Genomic DNA, 27963 nt, shown 5'->3' with positions numbered 1-27963 from the left:
CCCCAAAATACCCCATCCGTTCCCTCCCCAGATGCTGCCTGACTCGCTGATCTCCTCCAGCATTATGTGTTTTGACCAATATTAGTCATATAGAGATGATTACGTTTGTATTTTCAGGGGATAATTAACGCTCAGTTAAATAGCATTCAAGCAGGTTTTTGAATTTCAACTAATAATTCATACAGAGTCAAGATTGTGAACCGGCAATTTTTATTTAAAAATAAATCCACAGTTCAGGACACTGGTTCAAACATTGCCACATATTGGAAACACACTGAAGGGAAATGTGATGCCTGACAATTGTTCTCCAAACCACTTGTCTGCAAACCATTATCTTAATTTTGAAACTTCCCCACATTGTTCGTGAAGCAGAGAACAAGTAACATTGAGCCTTTCCTCTTAGTAATGGGGCAATTTCAGCACTAGAGCCACTTTGTATTTCTCTGTCCTCCTCAAAACTATCTAAAAGCAACTGCAGGACGTTCAGGACACAAAGTGCTGGAGTAATTCAGTGGGTCAGGCAGCATCTCTGGAGAACATGGATAGGTGACGTTTCGGGTTGAACTCTTCTTCAGATCCGAAACGTCACCTATCCATGTTCACCAGAGATGCTGCCTGCCCCCCACTGAGTTACTCCAGCACTTTGTACCATGTTCGGTAAATTAGCATTTGCAATTCCTTGTATCAACATAGGAAATTCGGGATCTCATTAACTGGGCCATGAGTTAATCTAACATCCCCATCTGAGAAAAATGATGATGCACCCACTGAGATTAGCAGCATCAAAGTTACTGATAATTACCTGGCAGTACACCTAATAGCTGAACTGCAAAAACTCTGTTGCATGAACAGCTGCAGGCACATTAACGTCTCAACGCATTAAAGAATGAGCCAAAACATAATGACCAGTGACAGGTGAAATGAATAACACTGATTATCTTGTTACAATGGCACCTGTCAAGAGGTGAGATATATTAGGCAGCAAGTGAACAGTTAGTTCTTGAAGTTGATGTGTTGGATGCAGGAAATGGGCAGGAGTAAAGACCTGAGCGACTTTGACAAGGGCCAAATTGTTATGGCCAGATGACTGGGTCAGAGCATCTTTGAAACGGCAAGGCTTGCGGAATGCTCCCGGTCAGCAGTGGTGAGTACCTACCGACAGTGGTCTGAGGAGGGACAAACCACAAACTGGCGACAGGGTTTTGGGCACCAAAGGCTCATCGATGTGTGAGGGCAACAAAGGCTATCCCATCTGGTCCGAACCGACAGAAATGGCACAAGTCACAGAAAATTTTAATGGTGGTCACAGGAGGAATGTGTCACAATACACAGTGCATCGCACCCTGCTGCGTATGGGGCTGCGTAATGCACATGATGACCCCTGTCCACTGTCAAAAGCGCCTACATTGGGCACACAAGCGTCGGAACTGGACCCTGGAGCAGTGGAAGGTCGCCTGGTCCAATGAGTTCCGTTTTCTTTTAGATCACATGGATGGCCGTGTATGTGTGCGCCGCTTACCTGGGGAAGTGATGGCACAAGGATGCACTGTGGGAAAACGACAAGCTGGTGGAGGGAGTGTGATGCTCTGGGCAATGTTCTGCTGGGAAACCCTGGGTCCGGCCATTCATGCGGACGTCAATTTGACACGTGTCACCTACCTAAACATCGTTGCAGACCAGGTACACCCCTTCATGGCAATGGTATTCCCTGATGGCAGTGGCCTCTTTCAGCAGCCCTGCCACACTGCACACATTGTTTGGGAATGGTTTGAGGAACACCATGAAGTGTTCACAGTGTTGCCCTGGCCTCAATTCTCCAGACCTCAATCCGATTGAGCATCTGTGTGATGTGCTGGATTGACAAGTTCGATCCACAGCGGCATATCCTTGATTACTCAAGCAAGAATAGTCTTCAGTTCATTAATGTCAAGCTAATTAACACATTGTCAGACATTCCTATTTGGCATTTTTGTCTCAAATTGTCTTTACAGTGCAGAATATTTTCAAAGATTGGGTCCTTTAAAGCTTTTTCACATAATAACATGAGACATCAAGATAAAATTCCTTATAGGATCACTTTGACAAATAATTACTGCAACGGTTCACTCTTCTCAATTATAAATGAAAATGAAAAATACAGCACAAAATTTGTGTGGGACAAAATTTCGCAAGAGACTTTAGAACTCAAGAGATAACTCACGACAGTTTGATCATGAGGAATATAATAGGAGAGGTAGATCTTCTCGGTCAAACCTTCCTGGTATAGTTAATAATGGATATAAGTATAGAAGTTGCGAGGTCATGTTGTAGTTGTAGAAGACATTAGTGAGGCCACATTTAGAGTATTGCGTTCAGTTCTGGGCACCATGTTACAGAAAAGATGTCAAGCTGAAGAGGGATCAGAGAAGATTTATGAGGATGTTGCCAGGACTCGAGGGTCTGAGCTGTAGGGAGAGGTTGAGCAAGCTGGGACTCTTACTTGAAGCACAGGAGGATGAGGGGTGATCTTATAGAGATGAGGAAAAACTTTTTCAGTCAGAGAGTTGTGAATCTGTGGAATTCTCTGCCTCAGAGGGCAGTGGAGGCCAATTCTCTGAATACATTCAAGAGAGTCAGGGGGTATGGGGAGAAAGCAGGAACGGGGTACTGATTGAGAATGATCAGCCATGATCACATTGAATGGCGGTGCTGGCTCGAAGGGCCGAATGGTCTACTCCTGCACCTATTGTCTATTGTCTATTGTATAAAATCATGGGAGGAATAGTTCAGGTAATCGCAACGAGTCTCTTGCCCAGAGTAGTGGAATCAAGAAGGGAAAAAGATTTAACAGAAATCTGAGGGGTAACATTTTCACACAAAGGGTGGTAGGTGTATGGAATGAGCCGCCAGAGGAAGTGGTTGAGGCAGGGACTATTGCAACGTTTAAGGATCAATTAGACAGGTACATGGATAGGACAGGTTTAGAGATATGGGCCAAATGCAGGCAGGTGGGACTAGTGTAGATGGGACATGTTGGTCGGTGTGGGCAAGTTGAGCCAGAGGGCCTGTTTCCACCTGTATGACTATATCAAAAAGGAAAGACTATTATGTTGGTATTGTACTCCTCTCTTGACAGGGCGAGTAAAGATAATTGCAGATTACCCATCACTTCACAAAGATTAGCTTTCTCAGGACACTTCCTAAAATTTATTGGCCTTCACATCTCAACATCGTGGTTCCCAGATATTCATCCACTAAGTATATAAATGTCAGATGACATTGGTTAACTTGTAATTATGCTCATAATTATGCTACTTCTCCATAATGGTTCTTAGCAGACAGTATTAATTTATTTCAAGAAAATAATGTAGGAATTGGGCTCTGTATTCCAATGATAAGTCAAACAAGAGTGCTGCAAGAGTGCACCACAGATAATTTGCTACCTGATGAAGTTAAAAGCCTTAATTGTCCACGATACAAATCTTTGATCGAGATAATCACTTCTGCAGAGCACAATTGCCTTTTTGTCCACCACTTTGGTTTCTAAAACTTTGAAGGCAAAACTCACAATTGCTAAAGATTTGTTGTCCCTTCAGAACATATATAAAAATATTCTCTATTAAACTATTAAGTTCACGGTACCTGTATTTTCTCTGCATGTCATGTCAAACTCACGGAACATAGCAATAACTTTGCTTTCTTCTTGCACAACAGAAAATATGCAGGTAAACGACACAAGAGCATTTTCCAATGTTTGCCTTCAAATCTGTGGTGTTTACAGCAAGATAAAATTGTGCTAGTCCACCTCACATATAAGAGTATAGAGGCCCAATTTTAGGCAATTGCCATTGACTTTGCTTGTTCTGCTCTAGTAATTAAGGCACAATTCTGATTTCCGGGTACAACTGCTTCCTTTTTGGTTGTCATGGTAGCAAAAAGTGTGTCCATCATTCCAAGCACTCCCAGCAGTTCCTCTTGATAATCAATCTCTCTTTCAATCAGTTCTTGCAGCTTCATGAATTGCTTGTCAATCACTGATGACTCGCCAATCACAGAACTGTAAATGCCTAAATAGCAACAAAATCAACATTTTGAATATATTAAAATGTAATTTCTTCAGCAATCTTTTCAAGAAAGAGATTGACAGATTTTTGATTAGTAAGGGTGTCAGAGGTTATGGGACAAAGGCAGGAGAATAGGGTTGAGATAAAAAGGTAGACCAGCCATGATTGAATGGCGGAGTAGACTCGATGGGCCGAATGGCCTTATTCTGCTCCTAGAACTTATGAACCACTCCCATAATAAGTCTCTCAAATAATTTCTAATTTTAAAATAGTTGCTTTTTTGTTGAAGTTGCAAATTGAACTTGGAAAAGGCTGTTATGTATTTTCGAATAGCCAATCTCCCGTATGTCAACTGCAACTGACCTCCTTCCAGGTCTTTCATACCTGCAACTTAGGAACTATCGATATTTAATCTATATTAATACACAAATGCACATGCAAATTACAGAGGAATAAACTCTGGTGCTAAGGAATAGAGCAAGTGACAGGGACCTAACATATTGGTTTTGGTCTCCACTATATTTTAACAAAATAAATATCAGCCCCTCCAGGAGCAGATATTGGGCAAACAGCTCGTCAAGACAGAGGTAGTGAAGCCACTGAAAACAGAGCTCTCGGCTCCAATCCAAACATGGAAATTGGCACTGTTTTCAGTATCACCAAGGGCAGCAGATAGAAGGGGGACGTTAAATATTACCTCTCTTACCTCTCTGACAGGCACCAGTTCATCTCCATTAACAACTGTAAATCCGCCACCGCTCCCCTCCCCCAAGGTGTCCCCCAAGGCTCAGTCCTTGGCCCCCTCCTCTTCATCCTCTACCTGTTCCCCCTTGGTCAATTAATCCGCCGTCATGGTCTCAACTTCCACTGCTTCGCCGATGATATCCAGCTCCTCATCTCCACCAAGTCAATCTCCCCCACCACACACTCTACACTGACAAACTGCATCACTGAAATAAAATCTTGGCTTCAATCAAATTTCCTCAAACTCAACTGCAACAAATCTGAAATCATCATCATTGGTCCAAAAACGCTCACCAAATCCACCCAAAACTTCATCCTCAATATTGATGGTCTCCCAGTATCCACCTCCCCTCACATCCGGAATCTTGGAATCATCTTTGATCAAACCCTCTCCTTCGACAAACACATCAAACACATCACAAAGACAGCCTTCTTCCACCTCAAAAACATTGCCCGTCTCCGTCCATCCCTCTCCTCCACAGCTGCAGAAACCCTCATCCACGCCTTCATCACCTCCCGTCTGGACTACTGCAACAACCTCCTCTATGGCGCACCCTCAAAAATCATCAGTAAACTTCAATACATTCAAAACTCCGCTGCCCGTCTACTCACCCACACCCCGATCCGTGACCATATCACCCCCGTCCTTTACAAACTCCACTGGCTCCCCATCCCCCAGAGAATCCAGTACAAAATCCTCCTCATGACCTACAAAGCCCTCCATAACCTGGCCCCATCCTACCTGACCGACCTCCTCCACAGGCACACTCCCACCTGCACCCTCCGCTCTGCTGCTGCCAATCTCCTATCCCCCCACATCCGGACCAAACTCAGATCCTGGGGGAACAGGGCTTTCTCCATCGCTGCTCCCACCCTATGGAACTCACTACCCCAAACTGTCAGAGACTCCTCCACACTCACCACATTCAAAACATCACTGAAGTCTCACCTGTTCAGTACTGCCTTCAACCACTGAAGGTCACCTCACCTTCTGTCTCCTTTCTCTGTTCGTTTACTTATTTACTTATTTATCTATTTATTCACTTCCCTATGTTCTCTAAATCCCTGTAAAGCGTCTTTGAGTATATGAAAAGTGCTATATAAATGTAATGCATTATTATTATTATTAATATTAATGACAGATAAATGAAAATATGACACTTACCAATAACAATCTCTGCAACATTTACTAAAACAGCTGTGAACCTTGGATCAACAACATTCCTAAAAATACAAAGACATGCCATTAAACAATGTCAATTCTCCACCTAAATTTATGAGCAAACATTATGAACTTGGTAGACAAAAAATGCTGGAGTAACTCAGTGGATCAGGCAGCATCTCTGGAGAAAATGGATATGTGATGTTTCAGGTCGGAACCCTTCTTCAGACGTTATGATTTTGATATATCCAACGTACAGATTATCTTCCTTTCTTTCAGAAATGTGGGAACACTTCCAAGGTAGATTGCTTATTTTCCATTGTACACTGAAATCATAACTACATATTATTTCTTGCCAGTTGAACTGCCATCCTCATTAATCGCACCATCAGATTCTTGGTCGGTGGCTTTCCATACTAGGCTCATATATATATACCTCCATGAGTAAGCTTCTGAACTACCATTCTTCTTCTAACATTGATTCTAGGGCTATGAAAGCATACCAACGCCCCTACTTCCTCAGAGGACCAGGGAGATTCGGCATATCTTCAACAACTCTTGTCAATTTTTACAAATCTATATATTACTAAAACTTTCATCTTGTCCGTTTGTCTGTTTGATTGTGCGTACCCGAAATACAGCCAAAACGGTACACGATAGCACAACAATTTTAGGCCCACCTTACACACCATTCGCCTGCGGTTCAAATGGTTGTGATATTTTAAAAGTTATTCACTTTTTAAACTTTAATAAATCACTTTTTAAACTTTAAAAATCCTTTTTCCACTTTCCCTGCCCGTCAGTCGTGCCTGCGAAGTGATACCTCCATGTTCGACGTCACAACGGGAACCCAACGGGTCCGCACTTGCGCTGTTGGAGCCTGTTGATCTAATACTTAGGTTAAATGGCCGACGTATCTGCACGTGCGCATTTGGGGGAGGGTTGCCATTTTGAGATCACCATTTGATTGGCTCTACCACCTCCCCCCCACGTGGGGTCCAGCGCGTTCTGATTGGCTCCTGCCGCTCTCCTCCAGATGGGGTCGATTGATTGGTTCCTACCTCCCTCTCGACGCCCAATTGGCCACTGTTCCGGGTTCCATGTGGGGGGAGTGCCGCCGCCACTCTGATTGGTCGCCGGCTCTTCCCGCTCAATGTGCGCTGGTTTGCCGCCCGGACTTCTTCCCGCTCAAAGCAATGGCCATTGCCGTGGAGCCGCCGCTGCAGTTGAATGAGATGCCAGTCGCCGTCGAGCAGCCGCCGCCTCAAGGGGGGGTTGAGGGGGGATTGAGTGGGGGGGGGGGGGGAAGGGGAAGGTGGGGAATGGAAGGGGGGAGTGGGGGCGGGGAGGGTGCGAGACCAATGCAGGAGAGGTTTGGGCCCAACCCGTCTACCCTTTTCTAGTGTACTGTAAAAGCATCCCATTGAGATGCATCATAAACTTGGTTTGGGAGCAGCTCTGCCCAAAACTGCAAGAAATTGCAAAGTTCATAAGATCATAATTTGGCCCATTAAGTCATCTCCGCCATTCAATCATGGCTGATATATCTCTCCCTCCTAACCCCATTCTCCTGCCTTCTCCCCATAATCTCTGACACCCGTACTAATCAAGAATCTATTTCTGCCTTAAATATATCCACTGACTTTGCCTCCAAAGCCTCCGCCGCAAAGAATTCCACCGATTCACCACCCTCTGACTAAAGAAATTCCTCCTCAAATACTTCCTAAAAGAACATCCTTTAATTCTGAGGCTATGACCTCTAGTCCTAGACTCTCCCTCTAGTGGAAACATCCTCTTCACATCCACTCTATCCAAGCCTTTCACTATTCTGTATGTTTCAATGAGGTCCCCCTCATTCTTCTAAACTCCAGGCCCAGTATAGGCCCAGTGCCATCAAAAGTTGTGAAGGCAGCCCAGTCTATTACACAAACCAGCCTCATCCCATAGATTCCATCTACACTCCATCCTGCCTCGGGAAAGCAGCAATAATAATCAACGACCACTTACACCCTGGTCATTCCTCTTTCTTCCCTTTTACATTGGGCAGAAGATATGAAAGCTTGAAAGCATGTACCACCAGGTTCAAGGTCAGCTTCTTCCCTGCTATTATCAGATTAATGAATGGGTCTGCCATAACCTATGGGTGTGCGGCCTGATGCCCTATCTACCTCAATGTGGCCTTGCACTTTTTTTTTTTTTAAATCGGCACTTTCTCTGTAGTTGTAACACTATAATGCTACATTCTGCACTAATATATTTCTCTTTGCACTACCAGTTGTATGTGTGAGTGGCTTGATTGTACTCATGCATTTTAATCTGAAGAAGGGTCTCGACCCGTAACGCCACCCATCCTTTTACTCCTGACATGCTGCCTGACCTGCTGACTTACTCCAGCACTTTATGTCTGTCTTCGTTATAAACCAGCATCTGCATCTTCTGAGTTTTTAAAACATGTGTTCTAAAATCACGTCTTCTGTTATATTGTGAATTTTGTCTAAATATCATGAATAACCAACATAAGTCATTTACCTAAAAGCAGAAGTCATACTGACAAATTGAGGAGATAGTTAGGTAACTTAGAGGGCCATTTACCACCAACTCTGTCCATTTATTGGAATCACCATAAAGTCTGTTGGATGCAATGGGCAGGTCTTACTGATCACTTTCACCCACGAGTTGTGTGGCGAGGGTCAAATGACAAATATTCTCAGCTGGCACAGTGGCAAGGCCTTGTAATCTCTAACAGAAGGCAAGGCGAGTGTTAGAGCTTTGTCATGTCAAATTTGTGATGCAATTTAATATTTATTTTAAAAGTGTCTGAATATCAGAGATTTTAAAAAATGTTAAAATTGACATTAAAATGTTAAGGATATTAAAATAAACCTTACTAAAACATTGAAATAAAATTATATTTGCCTTCATTACTCTCCATTCTTCAATTGCAAAATTAACTCTGACCCTGTATCAGGTGTGACGTGATGTCAGACTGAAAGAAAATTTCCTGGCATATTGCTGGGGAATCTCAGCAGGATCAAGTCTAAAGAAGGGTCTCGACCCAAAACGTCACCCATTCCTTCTCTCCAGAGATGCTGCCTGTCCCGCTGAGTTACTCCAACTTTTTGTGTCTCTTCAGCAAGATCAAGTTCCACTGCAGAGCAGAGTTACATATAGGACATTATGCACCAAGTCCAGGGTCTACTGGGTCTATTTAGTGGACTTCCTCTCCAGTGGCAATGGCTGAATATCAGGCAGCTGGGAAAAGTTGCTGTTATTCCACGAATAGCACTTTCAATGATTATTTACCTGTTAAGAAAGTTAAGTATGACAGCAAGCTGTTTTTCATCTCGTCCTGCAAGTGCATTTTGAAGTGTCCCTCTACGGTTGAGTTCTTGCATAACAGCAATGGTAACTTCTGGGTTCTTCACCCTGATATTTGTCTGCAAAATAAAATAAAATCAGAATAGTGGAGATTTTTTTTACCTTAAATTAAGCTCACACCATCATTTACTAAAATGAGAAACTGGTTGTCTATCTTTAATATTACTATTTGTTGATTATGAATTGTATTAAATAGTTTGTCTGCTCTCAATTGTCATCTTTTTGCCCAATGAATAGTGAACCACAAAGATCAGGCAAGCCACAAAGTTGGCTTGTTGAGTTTCATTGTCTGTAACTCGTTTTCGCCTAGACTACAGCTGACAATGGCCTGTCTCCTTTATCATAGGTACTCTTTTTGCATATATTTTATTAATTTGTTCTATATCTCTCTATATGACCGTCTATATCTCTTGTTTCCCTTTCCCCTGACTCTGTCTGAAGGGTCTCGACCCGAAACTTCACCTATTCCCTTTCTCCAGAAATGCTGTCTGACCCGCTGAGTTACTCCAGCTTTTTGTGTCTATTTATAGTACCATAATAGTCATAGTGATACAGTGTGGAAACAGGCCCTTCGGCCCAACTTGCCCACACTGGCCAACATGTCCCAGCTACACTAGTCCCACCTGCCTGCGTTTGGCCCATATCCCTCCAAACTTGTCCTATCCATGTACCAGTCTGTTTCTTAAACGATTTAACAGTTAATGTTTGGCATAACCATTTCAAGGACAATTTTCTCTGCATGCATTGAAAAATCATGATATATTTTTACCTGCAATACAGCATCTAGTGCACGTGACACTTCAAAACTTTTCAACAGCTTATCATATTTCTTTAGATGTTGTCGAACTGGCTTACTGACCAGAAAATCAACCTTGAATGCAGGAAAAAAAGCACATGCAAATTTGTTACAGGATATTGTTAAAAATATAACAATTCATTCTTTAAAAACAAATATTCTTCAAAATATGAGTTTGTATTTTCAGAATGAAATATATATATATTTTTTTACATTAAAAAACCACTATAACATTATAATAGCATACTTAAATAGTATCCAAAAATGTTCTCCAGATTGTTGTTCAACATGGATATGGGTGGCACAGCGGTAGAGCTACTGCCTTACAGCGTCAGAGACCCGGGTTCGATCCTGACTATGGGTGCTGTCTGTACCGAGCTTGTACGTTCTCCCCGTAACCTGCGTGGGGTTTCTCCAGAATCTCTGGTTTCCTCCCACACTCCAAAGATGTACAGGTTTATAGGTTAATTGGCTTGGTAAAATTATAAATTGTCCCTAGTGTGTGTAGGATAGTGTTAGTGTATGGGGATCGCTGGGCGGCACGGAATCGGTGGACAGAAGGGCCTGTTTCCATGCTGTATCTCTAAACTAAATGCATACACTAATATTCAAACTAAACACACAGATAAAGTAGAATAAGGATGACTGGAATTTGAAAGCTGGTAACCAAAAATAAGGGATAGCATAAGTATGTGGTGATAATGACAATTAGACAAATTAACATCTAAATGACACTGATTGAGAGGAGTGTTAATTAAATGTTTCTTAAGTCCATTCGATCGAACATCTCTTGAAAAGATTTTGTTCAGACTGTCAGCCTTTGTAACAGGTCACATCACATCACCTTGACCAATAAATATGATTTACATCACATAATTCTGTGTGGAACACCCAATGTAGATTAGTAATTGAAATACATTATTTGACATCTCTAAAGATTAAATAATGACAGCTTTTTGTTGCAAAAACCTCACCTTTTTTGGCATGTAGTCTTTTCCTTTAATGAAATGTCTGTAAGATGGTCTCTTTCTCTTTTTTGTAACCTCACCGACCTCATTCTTCTTTTCATGCCGTTTCCGATGTCTAATATTTAGGACACTGTTAGTCATTCCTACAACAATGGCTTCATTTTCAGGCTAAAACAAAATTAAAAATAAATTGTGAAAAGCTGAGCCACGATTTTTGTTTATTGTAGGCATTTCAGTACACAGAAAATATTGCCAGGCTTTGTAGAGCAAGTCAGAAAAATTCTGGAGCTGTTACTACAGATTACCAAGCAGCAAATATGACTTAAAATACTCATGCATGCATTTTGGGAGGTTAATTGCAAGAAATACACAGTGAATGGCTGGATCGTTAGGAGCATTGATGTTTCAGAGGGATCTTTGGGTGCAAGTCCATCGCTCCCTGAAAAAGCCAACAAATGTGGATAGGGTGGTAAAGGAGGCCTAAGGTTTGCTCGCCTTCTTTCATCAAGGTTTCAAGGTCAGTTTATTGTCACATATACCAATTAAGGTACAGTGAAATTTGAGTTACCATACAGCCATACTAAGTGAAAAGCAACAAGACACACAACCACATAAAAGTTAACATAATCATCCATCACAGTGGATTCTGCATTCCTCACTGTGATGGAAAGCAATAAAGTTCAAGGATGAGGGGGGATCTTATTGAAACGTATAAGATAATTAGGGGATTGGACACATTAGAGGCAGATAACATGTTCCCAATGTTGGGGGAGTCCAGAACAAGGGGCCACAGTTTAAGAATAAGGGGTAGGCCATTTAGAACGGAGATGAGGAAGAACTTTTTCAGTCAGAGGGTGGTGAAGGTGTGGAATTCTCTGCCTCAGAAGGCAGTGGAGGCCAGTTCGTTGGATGCTTTCAAGAGAGAGCTGGATAGAGCTCTTAAGGATAGCGGAGTGAGGGGGTATGGGGAGAAGGCAGGAACGGGGTACTGATTGAGAGTGATCAGCCATGATCGCATTGAATGGCGGTGCTGGCTCGAAGGGCTGAATGGCATACTCCTGCACCTATTGTCTATTGTCTAATCTACTTCCTCTTTGTTCTCCCACGGTCGGGGCAGTCAAACCATCCGCAGTCGGGGCGATCAACCGAGAGTTTCAACCGCCCCGCAGCCGACAATCGAACTCCCGCGTCGGGGCGGCTGAAACTCTCTCCGCAGCATGGAGCTCCAGAGTCGGCCTCTTCTATCCAGAGACCGCGGGCTTCACGATGTTAAAGTCCACAGGGTCCGCGGTTGGAGCTTTGATCCCCGGCAAAGGGATCGCAAGCTCCGCAATGTTAAAGTCCCGCAGACTCCCGCGGCTTGGAGCGCCCGTCGGTCTCTAGGAAAGGCCACAGGCCACCAACTCCACGATGTTAGGACGCAGTGGAGACGGAGATACGATACGGGAAAAAGTTACATTTCCGTCAAGGTAAGAGATTGAAAAAAAGTCCCCCCCCCATAAAACAAACCAAGGAACACTAAACCATACTTTTTAACTAATACTAAAAATAACAAAAAGAAAGGGCAGACAGACAGACAGGGAGGAGCCAGCGCTGCCGTCGCAGCTGCGGCTTGCCTGCAGTCCGTCTGTCTTTTGTGTTTTTTGTTGTTTTTGTCTCAATTGTAGTGTTAATATGATGTATATGTATGTTATGTTTTGGGGGGAGGGTGGGAGGGAACGGGAACTGTAACTGTAACATTCTCTCTCCAGAACGGAGACGCGACCTTTGTTCTGTATCGTGTCTCCGTTCCCGTTGCGGCCTACCACCGGCCATGCACCTGGGACCACCTGGGGCTCTGGTTCGCAGAGCCCGCGGTCCGGACTCACCACCTGCGGCGCTGGCTGCCTGCGAATGCTGCGGGAACGGCTGCGACTCGTCTCCGGAGGCTCCGGCGCGGGCCGCGTGGACGTCGGAAGCCCGCAGGCCCCTGGGTGGGGGCCGACATCGGGAGCTCCGGCAGCGGCAGAGGCAACGTGTCCGCCCGCCCCGAATCGCGGGGCTTGGGTCTGCCCGCCACGGACCTTTCACCATCCGGCGCGGCCTGAAATAGGCCGCGGGATTTTTTTTCATCGCCCAGCGGGGGCTTCAATATCGGGAGCCCCGACCGCCCCGACGTGGCAACTCCAACAGCCTGACCGCGGGACAAGACGGCAGGGAAGAGAAAAAGACATTCTGGCCTTCCATCACAGTGAGGAGGGACTGGAGGAGACTCACTGTGATGGATGTTTCTTTTTGTTTGGTGTTAGTTGTGATTGTATGTGTTATTGCATTTTTATTGATTAATCTTATTGGTCTTATTGTTCAACTGCGGGTAATGTTTCATTTTACTACACATTTATGTGTGTGTAACAAATAAACGACTATTGACTATTGACTATTGACTATTGACGTGGCAGCCACTGCAAGTGGAGCCACCCTCTATCTATGCTATCTAGACTCTATCTTCACTACCTATGCCTCTCGTAATTTTATATACTTCTATGAGGAATTACCTGATTGAGGTATTTAAAATTACGAGGCATAGATAGCATAGATAGTCTTTTTTTCCAGGGTAGAAATGTTCAATACCAGTGGGCAGAGCTTTAAGGCAAGCAGGAGGATATTTCAATCAGATGTGCAAGGCGAATTTAAATGAAAGTTTAAACATGATGTACAAGGCAAATCTTTTTTTAAGAAAGAGAGTAATCGGTGCCTGGAACATGCTGCAAAGGGAAGTGGTAAAAGCTGATAATGTAGGAATTCCTAAAAGGCATTTAGACAGATATGAATAGGCAGATGGAATTAGTTGGAACGGTATCATGGTCAGCACAGACCGGGTGGGCTGAAAAGGGTCTGTTCGTGTGCTGTTCTACTCTTCGTTCTATGATTAGTGCAGCATACACTAATATAAATAGTTATATTTCATACCATTTTCAAATATACCATATTTATTCCATATATTTATACCATATACCATATTCAATTTCTACCATATTCAAATGTTTTACGAAAAAGCTTTAAACGATTCTGAATATGTAAAAATAAAAAAGAAGTCACAGCACAACAAAATCATATACTTACTGCTAAAGCTAAGCTCAGAATGGATGCTGCATAATTAATGTTGTGCACTACTTTGTAGGTGGATGTACTGTATATTTTGACATGCCTGAAAGTTCAAATATATTGTAAGTGCATGTACAGAAAAAGCAACATTTCTTAGGTCTTGATATCCAAGACCATTGACAAAGACATTAGTGTAGCAACACAGATTCAAAGTGTACATGATGATTTTAAATGCCAAAAGTTAGAACATCATCAAATTTTCATTGTAGAGAAGCTTGAAATTTAGACATTATGTTTATATTAACACATAAAACTATCTGCAGTGCCAAATGAATGATTTTCTCAGATTTTATTTTCTTCTACTACTTTCTAGAAACTTCTACTCCACTTTAAGAGATATCATAGGACAGGAAGCAGGCCCTTTGCCCACTGAGCACGCCGACCAGCGATCCCCGCACCCTAACACTATCCTACATGCACTAGGAACAATTTACAATTATGCCAAGCCAATAAACCTGTACATCTTTGGAGTGAGGGAGAAAACATGTGATCCCGGAGAAAACCCACGCAGACACGGGGAGAATGTACAAACTCCATGCAGACAAGCACCCATAGTCAGGATCGAACCCGGGTCTTTAGTGCTGTAACTCTGCCACTGCACCACTTACCACAAACTTGTTGATGGCAATGGCATTGCATATCAAAGATAGATAGCTGCTTCCCCTCACTGTTTGGAGACCAATTACTAACTCCTGGAACATTTACCTCAGCAAAACCTGTTTCATAAAATCATGTGACATGATCTATTTATTTTTTTTTAAATAGCAATATTCCAATCATCTATCAGCATATAAATATATATTTTTAAAAGACTAAGCACAATTGGTGGTTCAATTTCAACTGTATAAATCAGAAGAATTTCTTACCTATCAAGAGAACCCGACAGCAGCCTCTGCCCTGAACTGCTTAAACACAGGCACGTGACAGTCTTGTGGTGGTTTCGTAATGAAGCCAACAACTGACCTCCTTTTAACATGTCCCAGACTTTTACAAATCGACCACCTTTATAAAGGCAAGAACATTCAATCAGAATAAACTACATAATCAAAATAGATTGTTGTTTCCATTCATTCACAAGATATGGCCTTCATTGGCAATGACCTAAAATGGCAATCAAAGGCCAACCATTTTGCTCACCTGGGGTCGCACACTGGCTAGTTCAGATTTTGGATTTCCTCCCTTGAAGGACAATCTGAAGAATCAGATTTTAACAACAATGGTCCTTCACTGGTCAGCATTTTGATACCAGCCATTTCATCATTCCCCATTAATTCATCACTTGAACATAAATTTCCCAACTGCCATGTCGAAATTTGTACATAATAGTTCAATGGTACTTGATTGTCACATGTACAATAAAATTATTTTTTTGTATACAATTCAGTAAAATCTTACAATGCATACCCAAGAACAAGAGGTTAAGAATAGTAGATTACACTGTGAAAGTATACAAGAGTTACCACGTTTCCAGTGCCATTTTGTATCCTTCAAGTTTGTGATAATGTCATGGCCTCTGGATACTTTGTGGAGGTTACATTTCACCTTGAGGCAAATCTGGGAAATAAGCTGATCCATTGCCAATACACGACCATGAGAGGGAAGACATGAACAGCCAATACAAAGCAAACCAATTGGCTGCTTCAATGGATAGAAAATTGGCTTCATTGAAGGAAGCAGAGGGTGATAGTGGAAGGTTGTTTTTGGGATTGGAGGTCTGTGAGTAGTGGTGTACCTCGGGGTTCGGTGCTGGGCCCATTGCTGCGTGTCGTCTATATCAATGATTTGGATGAGAATGTAGAAGACATAAGTAAATTTGCAGGTGACACTAAAGTTGGTGGTATTGTAGATGAATGAATGAATGAATGAATGAATAAGTTTATTGGCCAAGTATGCATATACAAGGAATGTGCCTTGGTGCTCCACTCACAAATGACAACACAAACATACAGTTAACAATTAAGAATAAAGCATAACCACATCAAAACAATAAGGATACAACATTACGGTCTAAACATGTGGGTGAAAATAAACCAGAGCAAAAAAGAGACTACAGACTTTGGTTATTGAGTGGAACTATGACCCGAAACGTCACCCATTCCTTCTCTCCCGAGATGCTGCCTGACCTGCTGAGTTACTCCAGCATTTTGTGAATAAATCGATTTGTACCAGCATCTGCAGTTATTTTCTTATAATAAAGCTGTTTTCATGTCTGGCTGTGGCTACTTTGACAGTCCGGAGTCGCCTTCCAGAGGGAAGTGCTTCGAAGAGTTTGTGGCCAGGGTGAGAGGGGTCAGAGATGATCTTACCCGCTCGCTTCCTGGCCCTTGCAGTCTACAGTTCGTCAATGGGGGGAAAGTTGCAGCCAACAACCTTCGCAGCTGTGCGAACGATCCGTTTCTGCCTCCGGATGTCGTGCTTAGTGGCTGATCCAAACCAGACCATGATGGAGAAGGTGAGGACGGACTCAATGATAGCAGTATAGAATTGGACCATCATTGCCTGTGGCAGATTGTGTTTCTTCAGTTGCCGCAGGAAGTACATCCTTTGTTGGGCCTTTTTGACTGTGGAGTCGATGGTGGCCCCCCATTTAAGGTCCCTGGAAATGATGGTTCCAAGGAACTTAAATGACTCCACAGATGTGACTATGGTGTTGTTGATGGTGAGTGGGGAGAGGGGAGGGGGATCTCTTCGAAAGTCTACAATTAGTTCCACTGCCTTGAGAGCATTGAGCTCCAGGTAGCGAAGATGGTTGTCAAAATTGCAGCAGGATCTTGATTGATTGGGCATGTGACCTAAGGAAAGATTAGTGATGTTTAATACAGATAAGAGCGAGGTGTTGTATTTTGGGAAGTCTAATCAGGTGAATGGCAGGGCTCTGCGGGACTCTAGTTGGTTCAATTGATTCTTTCACTTTGACAACACAGCTAATTACACACTCCAATAATCTAGAACACAATTTCCAAACGATCAAAGTATATTTACCTGCTGATACAAGAAGTCCACCTGATGGAAAAAGCAACACACTCTCTACTGGTTGCCCGTGTTCCAAAGTCATCACGCTTTGATCCATTCGGGCATCAAATACCTTCACTGTGTGATCATATGAACCTGTAAAAAGGAAAAATAACCAACATTTGATTCAGCAAAAGGAAAACCTAGTACCAAGTAGGTACAAGGTATTGAATTGTGCTTGCCAAACCATGTGATTTTATATTTTATTTCCGCATAATTAAATCAACCATCAGAAGACAACTGAAATTATAAATATCAAACTGCATTTCATTTACAAACAGCCACGCACTGAAAGAGGGTCTGGATTGTCCACACAGCCAAAGAGTATAACACGTTAACTATTTCAGAACTAATATTTGGCTGTGATATCCAATTAGTTATCAATACATACCTGTTACAAAGACATCAGCATTCAAATTGCTGGTGCAACCACATCGTACATAATCGGTGTGTTCTGCAAAGGTGCAGAGATTTGTTGCAGTTGGAATGTCCCAAAGCCGGACTGTGTAATCATCTGATCCAGACATCAAGCGGTATTTGTCAGATGTGAATGCAGTGACTTGAACCGCTCTGGTGAAAAGAAAATCTAGACTCAATTTATCTTGAGTGATCAGCCATGATCGCATTGAATGGCGGTGCTGGCTCGAAGGGCTGAATGGCCTACTCCTGCACCTATTGTCTATTGTCTTTTATGCCTTCTGATTATTTTTAAAACATAAACATAGCACAAAAAGTAAGGAAATTTGTGTTTGGTAGATTATTTCTTTGTTGTAACAATGCTTCTTGGCAATAAATCTTATACCGTTGGAAAGCCTATTTATTTCCCTTTTAAATGGTGCCACATTTGTAAGGAACATGCATTTGTGGGATGAGCAGCAGAGCTGAGTATGTGGGTTGCGCCCATGAAAAATCTGCCAAATCTTCTCTGCCAATGCCAAACAGCTTATTCTGCCATTGACTCTTGTTCGGTGTTGTTTGGTGGATTGGATGATTGAAGTCTGAAGAAACAAGACATATTGGCAATCTAACAATTTATTCATTTAATAAACAGGAGCCTCAGTAGCGTGTGGAAGAACCATACACAGCCACAACAGCCTGGCACCTCCTCCTCATGCTGGTCACCAGCCTGGTCACACACTGTTGTGGGATGGCATCCCATTCTTCAACCAGCATTTGTCGCAAGTCAGCCAACGTGGTTGTGTTGGTCACTCTGGCACGAACAGCACGCCCAAGCTGATCCCACAAGTGTTCAATGGGGTTGAGGTCAGGACTGCTGGCAGGCCATTCCATCCTCTCCACTCCCAAATTCTGGAGGTAGTCTCTGAGAAACCCTGCTCTGTGGGGGTGAGCATTGTCATCTTGGAGGATAGAGTTCGGTCCCAGACTGTGGAGATATGGGATTGCCACTGGTTGCAGAATCTCATCTCGATATCTCTCTGCATTGAGATTGCCTCCAATGATGACAAGCCTCGTTTTTCCAGTGAGGGAGATGCCGCCCCACACCATCACACTGCCTCCACCAAAAGATGTTACTCTATCGGTGCCGCAATCAGCATAGCGTTCTCCGCATCTTCTCCACACTTTGACCCTATAATCCAACTGCCGTAGGCAGAATCTGGACTCATCGCTGAACATAACATTCCTCCACATGTTCAGGTTCCAGTGCACGTGTTGCCGACACCAGCGCAAACGGGCCTGATGGTGAAGGGCAGGCCTCCTGGCAGCCCTATGAGACCGGAGATCGGCTGCGTGCAGTCTGTTCCGAATTGTCTGGGCAGAGAGCCGTCGGCCATATCGTCCTGCAAACCTTGACTGCAAATCTGTAGAAGACAGCCTACGGTTCCTAAGTGCTGACAGGGTGAGGAAATGGTTTTCTTCGGGTGTCGTCTTCTTGGGACGCCCACTTCGCGGCCTGTGTCTGACATCCCCCGTTATATGGAACTTGGCCTTCACTTTGGAGATGGTACTAGGGCTCACTCCAAATAATGCCGCAACTTGGTTTTGCGGAACACCAGCTTGAAGTTGCCCTATCACACGGGCCCTATCCAGATCAGTCAAACGTGGCATGCCGATTGTTGGAGCAGACACCTACTGACCACTGTAGCAGGGCCCATGCTCACAGATGCTGCCAATCAGGTGCCAATCAGGCACCTGATTGTCAGCACCTGGGGGTACCAGAAGCTCAAAACAAGAGTCAATAGCAACAGCAGAATGTTTGGCATTGGCAGAGAAGATTTGGCAAATTTTTCATGGGCCCAACCCATATACTCAGCTCTGCTGCTCATCCCACAAATGCATGTTCCTTACAAATGTGGCACCATTTAAAAGGGAAATAAACAGGCTTTCCAACGGTATAAGATTTATTGCCAAGAAGCATTGTTACAACAAAGAAATAATCTACCAAACACAAATTTCCTTACTTTTTGTGCTATGTTTATATTCTAACTTTTAAGTGCAACACGTTAGGTAGGTGGGCTATTATTCACACATGTATCGAGGTACAGTAAAAGTTTTATTTTACATGCTATCCAAAAAGATCAGATATGCCCTATATACATATCATCTTCCGCTCACATTTCTTCAATACTTATTAAAAAATTGTTTTACTTTATCAAAGGGATATAAAATACTTATTTTAACCTGTTTTCAATTTCTGCTGGAAATGGGAACTCAAAATAATAGATGGAAAAAAAAAGGATAACCTGGAGGCTTATTCCCAATCTCGTTGTACCCCTGGGTACAATGACAATAAAGATATATTGTATTGTATTGTATTGTATATGAAAGTATAAGTCGCTAATTTCAATATTTTTTTGGGAACATCAATATCATAAAATTTAGGAGATGGGAATCAGGCAAGAAAATTACCAGGAATAGAATCGGCCATGATCTCACTGAATGGACAAGAATGTTTTCTTTCTTATGTTGTAAGTTGTGGAGTAATATATAATTTTCAGCCTACTATATTGTGATTTTGTATTAATATTTGAAGCAGATAAAAAAGCGAGGAGAAAGCCACAGTTAATTTTGAATTTTCCTAACAAGGGGCCAGCACAGTCAATAGTCGTTTATCAATAGTCAGATACAACCGGTCAGATACAACCGGTCAAATCATCTTCTTTGGCTTCTCTTTCCCTGATTAAGCTGCAGCTAAAGTTAAACTGGAGAATCATTGCCCAGTTGGGAAAAGTTTGGCAAGCGGCCTTATGCGAGTTGAAGCAAAAAGAACCAAGGACTTGATTGAAAATCAGCCTGGTCCTCGGCTGGAGCAGGTGCTGCTCCATGAGGCCAAGAACGTGGACCGCACACAGAGGAAGAGCAGTGGTGGAGGACACCAACGGCCGCTTGGCCAGGCCGACCGTGCAATATCGACAGGTTAAGAACTCTTCTCAAAATTGAATTTTTGATATTTCTATAATTGTTTCAACAATTTCAGCTAATCTCTTGACCCTGATGTCTTCAAAGCTCATGGTGGTTCAATTTCTTGCTGGTCATACAAGTAACTCCCAAGCGAAGTTTGTATTAAAAAGGAGTAAAACAAATCATCACCAAGACAGGTTAGAAACAAACCGCCATTGTGCATAAAAGAGTACTCTGTCCACTAGTTAAAATATTGCTCATCAACATTCCTCCAAAATGAGACTATTTTCAAAATAATGCCTTAAGAAATTGTTAGGAAGAATGATTATCCACAAATAATTATTGTAAACTGTTCTTGGCCAAACATGTTATCCGTTCCGGAGGTTCTGATGTTAGGAAACAACTTACTTTGTATGTCCACTGTACTGTCGGAGTGCTACACGCCCATCAACGTCAAAAAGGCGAATAACACCATCCTCACAGCCTGCAACAAGCAGCTTTCCATCATCTCTGTACGTGCCACAGTATGCTGTGTCATTAAATCGGGAGAATGTTTTTATGGGCTCTTGAGAATATCGACCATATATGTGGATCTAGACAAACAGATGTTAAGTTGCATTAAATTAAAATTCCATCACGATACAACTAAATACATTAACTGCTAAAGAACGGGTTAATGAGTACATGAACATAGACATTATGTTACAGCTGTTCAAGGCTCTGGTAAGATCACATTAGGAGTACTGTGTGCATTTCTGGTTGCACAGCAAAGAGAAGGATATTAAACTGGAAAGGTTGCAAAAAATATTTACACAGATATTACAGGATCGGGAGGGTTTGAGTTACAAACAGAAGATGGATAGACCGGGTACATTTTCCCCAGAGTGTAGAAGGCTGTAGTGAGACATTATCGAGGTTTATAAAAATCACGAGGGGTATAGATACAGCCAGAGAACCTAAAACTAGAGGGCATAGATTTATGGTGAAAGGAGAAAGATTTAAAAGGGATCAAAGGGGCAACTTTTGCACACAAAGGCACATATATGGAGCAGGCTGCATGAGGAAGTGGAAGAGGAGGGTATAATTTTGATATTTAATGGCTAAATCGATAAGAAATGTTTGGAGAGATCAGAGCCAGGCACAAGAATGTGGGACTATATTCAGTTAGACAACTTGGTTGGCATAGACGAATTGGGTCAAACGGCCTGTTTCCATGGTTTATAGCTCTATCACTCTACAGGCAAGGTGGAGATGTGTATCCCCACCATGCCTGTATGTGGGTTTAAAAGATTGAGAAGTTGAGGGTTATAGAGAACAGGTACCGAAGAGGAGTTGAGGGCAGCATAGATCAGCCATGGTCATATTGAACAGTGGGGCAGGCTTGAAGGACCAGTGGCCTATTCCTGCTGTTTATTCTTAGTGGGTTAGAACAGAAGAGCAAGTAAGTTTGTACAACGCTTCTGGACCAATGAGAACAAACCTATGTGCATATAGTTTTGATCTCCTTATTTAAGGAATAAATAGTTGGCGAGGGAGATGGAGCACTGTGCCATTATGAGATTGATTCATGAGAAGGGGGTAGTGACTTCTGAAGAAACATTGATTATTTCCCGTGATAAGGGCAGTTTGAACTAGGTGTCATAATACAGGATAAAAGATTGCTTATTCACGCCAGAAATAAAGAGGTTTCTTTTCTCGGTCATGCCAACATTGACTGGCACACTAAAGGGCCATGTAGCTTTTTATTTCCTTTCCTCCTATGTTAAGCTTACATATACTAGACTTACCCTCGTAGAGGCAGTTACTGCATAGTTGTAGGGAGCAACTGAAGAAATATCTATGTGAGTCACAGCACCAAACTCTTTGATCTGAACTGGAGGCTGAAACAAGCAAAAGCAAGGATAAGCAACTGTAGGTGTTTTAATTAAATGCAGTTTCACAAATGTTGTGGCTAGAGATGGGCTACTAGGCATAAAATATGGAACCCCATTAAAATCAAGTAATATGGACAGTGATGGTTTACTTTATTTATAGTCACCTATACAGATATATAGTGAAATATTTATCCTGCATGTTACCCAGTCAAATCATACTGTACACAAGTACAATAAATAGATCCCCTTCTGGAACATCATGCAAAGAAGCACAACGTTCTGACACCATCTTGCAACTTCCAAGCGTCTGATAATCCAATCTTCCACATTCGCCATTTTGTAATACCAATGTCTAGTTCTTATATCTAAACATTTATGAAAAGCTGCTTGCAAAGTGGGTTTAATGGAACTCTACTAACTACATTCTGCAATTAGTAGCCCAGACCTTAGAAATATGTAAAATTGGCTATATAATTTAATATAGGGTGTTGCAGGATGACACAGCGGTAGAGTTGCTGTCTTACAGCGCCAAAAACCAGGTTTGATCCTGACTACGGGTGCTGTCTGTACGGAGTTTGTATGTTCTCCCTGTGTCCACTGGTACTCGGGTATCCTCCCACATTCCACATGTTTGTAGGTTAATTGGCTTTGGTAAAAATTGTAAATTATCCCTGATTTATAGGATAGTGCTGGTCGGCCCGCACGGTCGGCCCGGACTCAGTGGTTCGAAGGGCCTGTTTCTGCACTGTTTCTCTAAATAAAAATAAATAATTTCTCCCTGTGCCGTAGCTAAACTAAACTATAAAAGCACTGTGATATACACACCACAATGATATTTTATAGCAGGCCAAGTGGTTTAAAGATGCTTTAAGTTACAAAATAGTGAAAATGTTAATAGTCACATCAACAAATAAAGAAAAAGATAATATGTTCATTTGTAATAAGTCTGCTCTTTGAGCGGCACCAAGATTCATTTATCATGATCTTACCCTATATCTTTTCCAATATAGCGTGTCCTGTGTGACTGTGTTTCCAAGTTTTGGGTAGCTCTGGATCACAGTTGGTTTGTAAGAACTCATCTTTTTCCAATTGTTATTCTAATTCCACCCTTTCTCGTGCACACTACAGGATCAAAAAGTTGAAATGCAGTAGAATTACTATAATTTCTCTTCAAGAAAAAAAACAAAGCAGGCATAGAAAATTATCAGCTCTCCTAACCAACTTTATCAACAGTCTGAAGAAGGGTCTCGACCCTAAACGTCACCCATTCCTTCTCTCCTGAGATGCTGCCTGACCTGCTGAGTTACTCCAGCATTTTGTGAATAAATAACTTAACTTTATCAAGTACACCTATACAGGATAAACAGTCTTGCTGACAGATCTTCCTGCCCACAGGCAACTCATTTATGATAGCTTAATGAGAGGCATTTCTTGAGATAGGCTGATGTGCCAAATTGATCAAGAAAAATGCTTGCTTCATAAATTCTTGATACATTTTGTGACATGTCCTCAAAATAGGACTTAAAATTACAAATAGGCTTCCATTCCCTGTACTAAATATTCTAACTCTGTTCAAATACCTATGGTTCAAATCAATCCCACATCTGAGCACTGGACCTATAATTTTCTGTGAACTCTTTACCCGAGAACAGCGCAGTGATCCCTTTACCCAGACGATACCTTTACCTACAGACAGCGGGTGATCCCTTTGCCTGGGGACAGCGAGTAATGCCTTTACCCAGACGAAGGGTGGTCCCTTTACCTGGGGACAGCATCACGGGGAGAACGTCCAAACTCCTGCTGCGTTACTCCAGCATTTTGTGTCGATCTTCAGTTGATCCCTTTACCCGAGGGAAACAGGTGATCCCTTTACCTGAGGACAGCGAGTGACTCCTGCGAGAGGTTCATGAGGCTCCAGATAGTGGGAGATCCCTGCCCCACAGAAAACGGGAGATTCCTTTACCCGATGACAGCGGGCGATCCCTTTACCTACAGTTTGATTCCTTTACCCACAGAGGTTAAACCCTTTACCCACAAAGGTTAAACCCTTTACCCACAGAGGTTGATCCCTTTACCCGAGGACAGCGGGTGATCCCTTTATAGACACAAAATGCTGAAGTAACTCAGTGGGTCAGCTCCCCCTCCCCTCTCCCAACTCACCATCAACAACACCATAGTCACATGGTGTGCAGTCATTTAAGTTCCTTGGAACCATCATCTCCAAGGACCTTAAATGGGGGGCCACCATCGACTCCACAGTCAAAAAGGCCCAACAGAGAATGTACTTCCTGCGGCAGCTGAGGAAACACCATCTGCCATAGGCAATGATGGTCCAATTCTATGCTGCCATCGTAGAGTCTGTCTTCAACTTCTCCATCATGGTCTGGTTTGGCTCAGTTACCAAGCACAAAATCCGGAGGCTGCAACGAATCATTCGATCAGCTGAGAAGGTTGTTGGCTGCAACCTTCCCCCCATTGACAAACTGTACACTGCAAGGGCCAGGAAGCGAGTGGGCAAGATCATCTCTGACCCCTCTCACCCTGGCCACAAACTCTTTGAAGCACTTCCCTCTGGAAGGCGACTCCGGACTGTCAAAGCCGCCGCAGCCAGACATAAAAACAGCTTTTTTTCCACGAGCAGTAGCTCCACTCAATAACCAAAAGTCTGTAGCCTTTTTTTGCTCTGGTTTATTTCATTCACATATTTAAACTATGATGTTTTATTCTTAATGTTTTAATGTTTTATGCTTTATTCTTAATTGTTTACTGTATGTTCGTGTTGTTACTTGCGAGCAGATCACCAAGGCACATTCCTTGTATGTGTACATACTTGGCCAATAAACTTATTCAATTCAATTCAATTCAATCTCTGGATAGAAGGAATGGGTGACATTTCGGGTCAAGACCCTTCTTCTGATCCCTTGATCCAGAAAGTGGTCTTTAGCTGGGATAGTCACAAAATGCTGGAGTAACTTAGCGGGTCCAGCATTTTGTGCCTATGATTGGTGTAAACCAGCATCTATAGTTCCTTCCTACACATACCTTTACCTGGGGATAGCGGGTGATTCCTTCACCTGAGGACTGCAGGTGATCACTTTACACACAGGCAGAGGTTGATCCCTATACCCGAGGACAGCGGATGATCCCTTTACCTACAGAGTCCGATACCTTTACCTATGGACAGAATTTGATTAATTTGCCCACCGACAGTGGAGATCGCTTTACCCATAGACAGATGTGGACGCGGCTTCAGATAGAGTTTGATCCCTTTGCCCACAAACAGCGGGCGGTCCCTTTACCTGAGGAGAAAGGTCAACGAGGCTCTGGACAACAGGCGATCCCTTTACCAACAGAGTTTGATCCCTTTACTCACAAGCAGAATTTGATTCATTTGCCCACGGACAGCGGGTGAGACGTTTACCTGAGGAGAGAGGTAGACGTGGCTCTGGACAGGGTTTGATCCTTTACCCACGGACAGTGTTTGATGCTTCACCCACAGACAGGGTTTGATGCTTCACCCACAGACAGGATTTGAACCTTCACCCACGGATAGAGTTTGATGCTTCACCCACGGACAGGGTTTGGTTCTGATTCTGGTTGATGCTTTACCCACAGAAAGGGTTTGTACCTTTAACCACGGACAGGGTTTGATGCTTCACCCACAGAAAGGGTTTTTACCTTTACACATGGACAAGGTTTGATGCTTCACCCACAGACAGGGTTTGATGCTTTACCCAGAGACAAGGTTTGATGGATTCTTTACCCACAGACAAGGTTTAATGCTTCACCCACACGGACAGAGTTTGATGCTTTCCCCACAGACAGGGTTTGATCCTTCACCCACGGACAGGGTTTGATGCTTTACCCAGACAGGGTTTGATGCTTCACCTACGGACAGGGTTTGATGCTTCACCCACAGACAGGGTTTGAACCTTTAGCCACCGTCACCGACAAGGTTTGATCCCTTACCCACCGACAAGGTTTGAACCTTTACCCACCGACAAGGTTTGATCCCTTACCCACCGACAAGGTTTGATCCCTTACCCACCGACAAGGTTTGATCCCTTACCCACCACCGACAAGGTTTGATGCTTCACCCACCAACAAGGTTTGAACCTTTACCCACCGACAAGGTTTGATCCCTTACCCACCGACGAGGTTTGATCCCTTACCCACCGACAAGGTTTGATGCTTTACCCACAGACAGGGTTTGATCCTTTCCCCACAGACAAGGTTTGTACCTTTACCCACAGACAAGGTTTAATGCTTCACCCACGAACAGGGTTTGATGCTTTACCCGCCGACAAGGTTTGAACCTTTACCCACCGTCACCGACAAGGTTTGACCCCTTACCCACAGACAAGGTTAGATCCCTTACCTAGACAGGGTTTGAACCTTTATCCACCGACGAGGTGTGATCCCTTACCCACCGTCACCGACAAGGTTAGATCCCTTACCCACCGACAAGGTTTGAACCTTTACCCACCGACAAGGTTTGAACCTTTACCCACACACAGACAGGGTTTGATCCCTTACCCACCGACAAGGTTTGAACCTTTACCCACCGACAAGGTTTGAACCTTTACCCACACACAGACAGGGTTTGATCCCTTACCCACCGACAAGGTTTGATCCCTTACCCACCGACAGGGTTTGATCCCTTACCCACAGACAAGGTTTGATGCTTCACCCACAGACACGGTTTGATCCCTTACCCACCGACAATGTTTGATGCTTCACCCACCGACGACGTGTGATCCCTTACCAGCGGACAGCGGACAGCAGGCAGCAGGCGGCCGAATCTCCGGCTCTCCTCACGCGCCGCGCGAGCAAGCGACTTCCGGCCCAACGGCCGCCCACCCGGTTACTGCCTGCGCCCAACTTTATTGACACACGCACAACACACACACTTGTTGTTGACCGAGTCTCTCCCTCGTATGTGCGTCGGAGCCGGAGCGAGAGCCACGGTCTTGTTGAAGTGCACCATTTAACCGGGCCCGGCGGCGAGCTCCATTGATCTTGCGGGGCAGACAGGGCCCAGAAGGAGCCGCGCTTGCCTCGATGATGCGGCTGAGAGAGTGTCTCGGGTTGTAGTCGCCTCCTCCACTCCAGCTGAGAGGCGCCGCCGGGCTGTGGCCGGTCTCCAGGAGACGCCTTCCCTTGAACCAACCTCACCGTCGGCGGTCGTGTCTGACTCCGGTGCTGACGGGAAAGGGCCGAGCCCCGCAGGCCGACCGACCGACCGACCGACCCCCGGAGGTAAGCGGCGGCGCCGCCGACCAGAGCAACACAAAGTGCGGCTCGGCCAACATCAGGGCGCACTGGTGTGTAGAAGGGTCTCGACCCGAAAACCCTTCTATTCCTCTCTCCAGTCCAGAGATGCTGCCTGTCCCGCTGAGTTACTCCAGCTTTTTGTGTCATCTACAGTACGCACTGACCCTAACCATGTTGACCCAAGAGACTGCAGATGTTGCTTGCTATC

At 43.6% G+C, this 27963-nt stretch overlaps 2 protein-coding genes across 5 annotated transcripts in view; one reads left to right on the top strand and one right to left on the bottom strand.

Moving 5' to 3' along the window:
- Window positions 1–566: 566 nt before the first annotated feature.
- utp15 (UTP15 small subunit processome component) lies at window positions 567–27760 on the bottom strand. Of its 3 annotated transcripts, none has more exons than XM_078396607.1 (13): window positions 27247–27760; window positions 23471–23603; window positions 22395–22487; window positions 21016–21200; window positions 17639–17817; window positions 17218–17343; window positions 15102–15237; window positions 14194–14278; window positions 11098–11259; window positions 10097–10198; window positions 9253–9386; window positions 5953–6011; window positions 567–4046 (listed from the first exon to the last, which is right to left on the bottom strand). In XM_078396607.1, exons 2-13 carry the CDS (start codon window positions 23558–23560, stop codon window positions 3814–3816), a joined length of 1584 nt encoding a protein of 527 aa, XP_078252733.1. In that variant the 5' UTR covers window positions 23561–23603; window positions 27247–27760; the 3' UTR covers window positions 567–3813. The 3 variants fall into 3 exon arrangements, with proteins under 3 accessions (XP_078252733.1, XP_078252734.1, XP_078252735.1); XM_078396608.1 differs by having other exon boundaries at window positions 27201–27284; XM_078396609.1 differs by having other exon boundaries at window positions 27226–27275.
- ankra2 (ankyrin repeat, family A (RFXANK-like), 2) overlaps window positions 27363–27963 on the top strand; it is a 15540-nt gene continuing 14939 nt past the window's right edge. Inside the window, exon 1 of one of the 2 annotated variants that reach the window (XM_078396611.1) lies at window positions 27363–27805. The gene's annotated coding sequence lies outside the window, so the exon portion shown is untranslated. The remainder of the gene's footprint in view (window positions 27806–27963) is intronic. The other variant, XM_078396610.1, reaches the window with a different exon arrangement.

This window comes from Rhinoraja longicauda, chromosome 3 (assembly GCF_053455715.1).
Source record: "Rhinoraja longicauda isolate Sanriku21f chromosome 3, sRhiLon1.1, whole genome shotgun sequence".
Lineage (NCBI taxonomy): Eukaryota > Metazoa > Chordata > Chondrichthyes > Rajiformes > Arhynchobatidae > Rhinoraja > Rhinoraja longicauda.
The sequence above is the reverse complement of the archived record's forward strand: the minus strand, read 5'-3'. Positions and strand labels throughout refer to the sequence as shown.